Raw genomic sequence first — 5610 nt, forward strand, 5'->3', positions numbered from 1 at the left:
CAAGGGCTGCGTCCTTATCACATGCAGTACCTGTCCTTCCCGGGAGCTGCCCAATACGCCCTGGCCGTGCACGCAGCTGTACGTGCCGGCCAATTCCCGTGTGAATGGGGCCTTAAAGGGCATTTCCTAAAAAAGACCTTCCCTGTTTAATTGAGGCCCCCTGAGTAACCCAAAGAGCTGCCACTGCGCCTACAGCTGATAAACTTTACTCCACAGAGGCTGAAGCTGGCCAGACACTGCGTGAATTTCACCCAAGTCCTGCTGATTAAACTGAATTTCGAGCAGTATGTGGTCCCATCAGAACCCCAACTGTTCAACAAAAATGTTGAAGGAGCTGGTCCAAAAATTCTTCGCTGAAGTCACCGCTCGGGTATTCCAACAGCGTCACACCCACTACTATCAAAATACAAAAGCCTGGTGGGGGAAGATTCCCCCATTCACTGTTTATCATGGTTCGGGGAATCTAGAGATTTGTTTCTCGCTCAGTCTACAGGCCTGAACAAGGACAAAACGAATATTGTACGTCCAGCTTAAAAAAAGAGAACTATGGGGTAAGTGTTTTTCCCAAAGCTCAGTATATAGCGAGCTATTGCCCGCGATATACTGAGAGCGCTGCAGCCGAGACAGATCCCGACAATGCTGTTGAGATCCACCCAGCTGCGTGAGAGACAGCTGGCTCTGCCTATCTAGAGGAAGAGACAGCTGTACCCACCCCCTCCCCCGTCCGTTCCGCCAGTCAGTGCTGGAGGATCGGAGAGTGGAAAGGGGAATCCCTGTGGGGAGCAGTGACTGACCGTTACCTCTCACTGCAGGAAGACGATTAGGAAGTGAGCGGATCGGCTGCATGTTTCTGCTCACTTCCCGATCGATAGAGCCGACCTGTGACAGCTTCTTTGTCACAGGTCGGCTCAAACTATGAGGATGAGTGGAAATCACTCACCTCATAGATCTTCTCCAAGTGCAATGTTCGGTTGTGCTGCCATACCGGATTTTTACCAGCAGACAGTGCTGCAGATTACATTTCATTCAGAATAGTTTTGTCATTGCAGATTTTACCTAGCAATATTTTATGCAGCACATAAAATATCTGCCAGAAGAAAAAAAAAAAAATCAGCCAATACCTTCCTGTACACTCTGCTGTATTCTGATCAGTTACAGATTCCCCAAAGCCCTACAGAACCCAATGCACGTATGGATGGACCTCCGTCACAGCACAGCAGCCCACACTGTACCCCGGGCTAACAATCCACTCCAGTCTCCAGTTCTTGTAAGGTAGGGAGACTGGGAGTGTCCACGTGTGAGAATGTCTGAGTTTGCGAGATTGTGTTGTGTATGCATGTCAATGTTTGAGGGCCCTTTCACACTAGTAGTGTGTTAAACTACCATGCATTCTGGTGCGGGAGGTGTGTTGTGTTCCCATTCATTTGAATGGTACCCCAAATGCACCTCCCACCCAAAGTTGGTACGCCCGCACCACAAGGCGTGGTACCCCAATGCCATGCATTCTATTGCAGTGCAACTTGGGTCGCGACTTAAATGACCAAGGACAAATCTGGGTCCTGAGGTTACACAGGTTGAGAACCACTATTATAGAATGTGATTTTAGTGACAGCTCTGAGTCTGCGGACATCATATCCACCCAGCAGCAGTCCAGATATCTACACAAGGGGAGTTTTTACAGGTAAATCACATGCCTAAAATATGTGAAATGCTTGTGCTTATGAAAGATTGCCATTTAAATGAGGGGACTAGTGACAGGGTCTCTTTACCTTGCATAGAGTTGTTTTACACTGACATCACATAATACGGTCGGTCATACATTACAAACAATTTCATGTACACTTACTGTCAAATTGTCTCTCAGTAATTGCATTATTAATGTGCTGTCTTTGTATGATTCTTCGCTCAGGGTATCGAGTTCGGCAATAGCTTCGTCAAAGGCCTAAAGAAAGAAGTCAGTTATAGCCAGGAGCCAGTAAACTGCATCATACACACACCACAGACAATGATCTTGTCGTGATCTTACGGTTTTTGCCAGAGAGCACGCCTTTTCCGGGGAGTTCAGGATCTCGTAATAGAAGACGGAGAAGTTCAGAGCCAGGCCCAACCTTATGGGGTGTGTTGGTTGCATCTCCATTTTGCTGATGTCAAAAGCGTCCTGGTATGCCTGCTGAGACTGCTCCACGATTGCTGCAATCACAAGAATAAAGAGTTTGAGGTCAGTGCCGTCTCATCTCAGAGTCAGGATTAATAGAATAGAAACTTCAATTAATGATTTCAAATTCCTCGATCGATGACAGGAATCGGATTCCCTGGGTCAGGTTGGCTAGAATGGGTCTGTTTTTCAGAGAAGGTCCAGTGTGTTATTAAAGAGGACCTGTTCATTCTGCAGGAATCACCTCCCTATAGGTCACAATAGACAGGGACAGTCACAGTACTCAGGGACAGTCACATTTTTAAAGAGTACTCCATCATATCATTAAAAAGCCGTCCTTCAGCTCCAATCCAGTGGCTAAGCATTGTTGACCACTGAACATCATCATAATAGAATGATGTCATTTATGGTTAATTAACACTGAATATATTTAGGATTCTAGATTCATCAAGGCACTTTGATAATTTGATCTGCCAGCATTGCATAGAGGAGCACAGATGCACAGTGATCACATCACAGGGTCCAATATAAGTTATGTATTGCAAAGGGACAGGCTTTATATAAAAAGTTTCATCAGCATGTTGATATATGGCAGGGGGTGGCAGGAGGGAACCATGGAAGAGAAAATATCAATTAGATATAGATTTGGATGGCGTGCTGAGGGGTTCGGATCGGTCAGGTTTTTGTCTGTATTGCTGTTATAGGGAGATGCGCTCCATTGTCCGGATCACCAGTGGCACCGGGAGTGAAAGGGAGGGTAAAAAACTAAAGATTTTGAGTTGCCACCAGATCAGGAGTAAGGGGAACATTCCAATGGCACTTGTGACAATCGTTTAAAGACAGGCCGGGCCGAAGCGAGGGGGGGGGGAGCCTGTGCCGCTTCAGGAGAGGTGCCACTGGGTGTGTGGATGTGGTGGGGGAAGCAACTCTGAGGCTTTGCCCCAGGTGACCATGTCTAGCTTCCCCACTGAAGACAGGAAATCCCTCACACTGGAAAGATATACTCTCACTTCCTGTTGAGTCTTGCTACAGAGATGGAGGAAGCTGCGAGGAATACTCAGAGTATCAGGCTGAAGTAAGCAGTAGTAAGAATCTCTCCAGGGTCTGGAGAAAATTGGCGTCCCATTTGACAGACACAGAAGGCAGCATTTGCAAAAACCCGAGCTGCTGTTGTGACGGAAATGAATTGGGAAGAGAAATGGCAAGGCTAAGGAGAGAAGGTGGAAGAGGAAACCTATGCAATCCCCTGAAAGTACTGATGTGCAAATCCCAGCGAATTGCAGTTTATTTTTTGGTTAGAACATTGTTGAAATGTCACCGGTGAAATTTCATTCAGTTCTAACAGCCACAGCGTGGTGCAATGCAGTTGTACGGTGTTGCACCACAGTGCTTTTTTCTGCACATACCAGAGCAGCGGCGTGGTGTGAACTGGGCTGATTGTAAACAGGTCAATCTGCCTAGTCTCTGCATTGGGCACTGGTGATTCTTATGGACAAGTCTGGAGGAGTTTGAGTCTTCCATAATGTGTAGAAGTGTTACCACTTTGAGATCACTTCCACCTCCACAAAGTAGGGTAGAATTGGGTCATGTAGGGGTAGATATCCCTCTAGGCGCTCATTATGCACACTGCATAAAAATGCATATCCAAATGTATGTGTAAACATGACGCGTGCACTTCCAGTGGGAATAAACCCCACATCCATCTCCAGAATGACACTTCTTTACAAACTGAACAATGAGCTGGCCATCTGATTGGTCAAGCACTGCTGCATGACAAATGCCATGGTCACTACAATATAAAAAAACAAAAATACAGAGTCGATCTGCTCTCTCACTTTCACTCCCACAAGACAACCAGCCCAATCCTTCCCTGTCAGATCCCTGCACTACAGTGACATCAGTCACAGCAACGTTATATCAAAAGTTGGCATTACACTCGTGTCACAACCTAAGTGACTGCCCACCCAAACCTCAAACTCCAACGCCTCCCAAGTCCATTTTTTGGGGGGCAGATAGAGCTTTCGTTTGATGGTATATAATCACCATATGGTATATAAAATTATTGAAAATTTAAGAAAAAAAAAAACCCCACAACAAAACAAAGCTTTTTTTTTACATTGTTAGACTTATATTTTACCAAAAAAATCAGGTGGTAATAAATGTAAAGACGGGGTCACGTCAGGTAAATAGACACCAAAAAATTGCCCGTACCCACGAAAATCTCAAAAAACTACCATACCCAAAATTGGCCGTAGGCGACGCTTTAAAAGCTTTCACTGCTCATTAGTTTAGTGTTATCAGTGATTGATGGGCTTAGAATTATTGCTCTCACTGTGAAGTTTGCGGTAATATGCGATAACACGTTTGCACGCATGTATGTGGGGCGGAGGACTCTAAAAACCATTTGTGGGGGGTTTTTTTATTCTTTTTGTGCGAGTTTAATTTTTTTTTTGCAACTGTATTTTTTTTCTTCAATTTAACATTGTTATCACATAGGGGACTAAGAAGTCCCGTGTGATGGCAAAGAGGATATGACAGGTCCTCTTTATGGAGACATCAGGGGTCTTTAAGACTCCTAATGTCATCTAGGGACCCCCAAAGAAACTGATGTAGCAGAAATCTGCTTCACCAGCTTATCAAGCCGGAGAGTGACAGCAGAATGCGGAAGTGATGTAATATACATCACTTCCTGCATTCTGACACCGCAGAGGAGATCGGAAAGAAGTTTGTGGGCTGACCTCCCTCTGATCCCGTCACAGAGGTCCTGGGCTCACGCCGAGACCAGCAGAGGGCAGGGACTGTCTTTAGACGTCTTGTTACATCCAAGAAGCTCCTGACAGGCCGGGAAGCGATTAAACAAGCCACTGATACAAGATTCAGGAGTCAATGAAGCCCCAGCTCAAGTTCTGTCAGGAGAAGACTGCGTCATTCTATTGGGGAGAGCATAAAGCTGTGTCAGGAGAGTAAAAGCCAATATTGGGACATTACATTTTATAACTGCAGGATTTTTTTATGGAAGATTTATAGATCCTTTTTTAGCTCAACTTTGACTGAGAATGATACTTGCAGCTGACAGTTGTTACCCTGTCAAATGCCAGAACTATTACATAATGCTCGCTGCCTTCCAACTCCTATGTAACCACACCACCATCAGTAAAAGTCCCCTAGTTTACATGTTATGTGAAACTATAATGTACACTTAGGAGTAGGGATGTCTCGATACCGATGCTAGCATCGGAATCAGGCCCGATACAGGGCATTTTGACAAGTACTTGTCAAAATGCCCCGAAGCCTAGCGCCAAAGCTTGCGCTATGTTTTTTTTCTTCTTCTTAGTTACCTCGCCGAGCGTCACTGCTGCTCCGGTGGGCGGTGCCCCGAGCGGGGTCATCTGGCAGTCTCTGGGTCCTAATTTAGGTGGCCGGAGACTGCCAGATGACCCTGCTCAGAGCGCCGC

At 45.8% G+C, this 5610-nt stretch overlaps 1 protein-coding gene across 1 annotated transcript in view; it reads right to left on the reverse strand.

Moving 5' to 3' along the window:
- Positions 1 to 5610, reverse strand: part of YWHAZ (tyrosine 3-monooxygenase/tryptophan 5-monooxygenase activation protein zeta) — a 41680-nt gene that overhangs the window by 4113 nt on the left and 31957 nt on the right. Inside the window, exons 4-5 of the mRNA XM_018559364.1 lie at positions 2027 to 2190; positions 1847 to 1942 (exon numbers count right to left, since the gene is read on the reverse strand). Coding sequence (XP_018414866.1) covers positions 1847 to 1942; positions 2027 to 2190 — 260 coding nt within the window. The remainder of the gene's footprint in view (positions 1 to 1846; positions 1943 to 2026; positions 2191 to 5610) is intronic.

Source organism: Nanorana parkeri, unplaced genomic scaffold (assembly GCF_000935625.1).
Source record: "Nanorana parkeri isolate BGI_ZX_2015 unplaced genomic scaffold, ASM93562v1 scaffold16, whole genome shotgun sequence".
NCBI lineage: Eukaryota > Metazoa > Chordata > Amphibia > Anura > Dicroglossidae > Nanorana > Nanorana parkeri.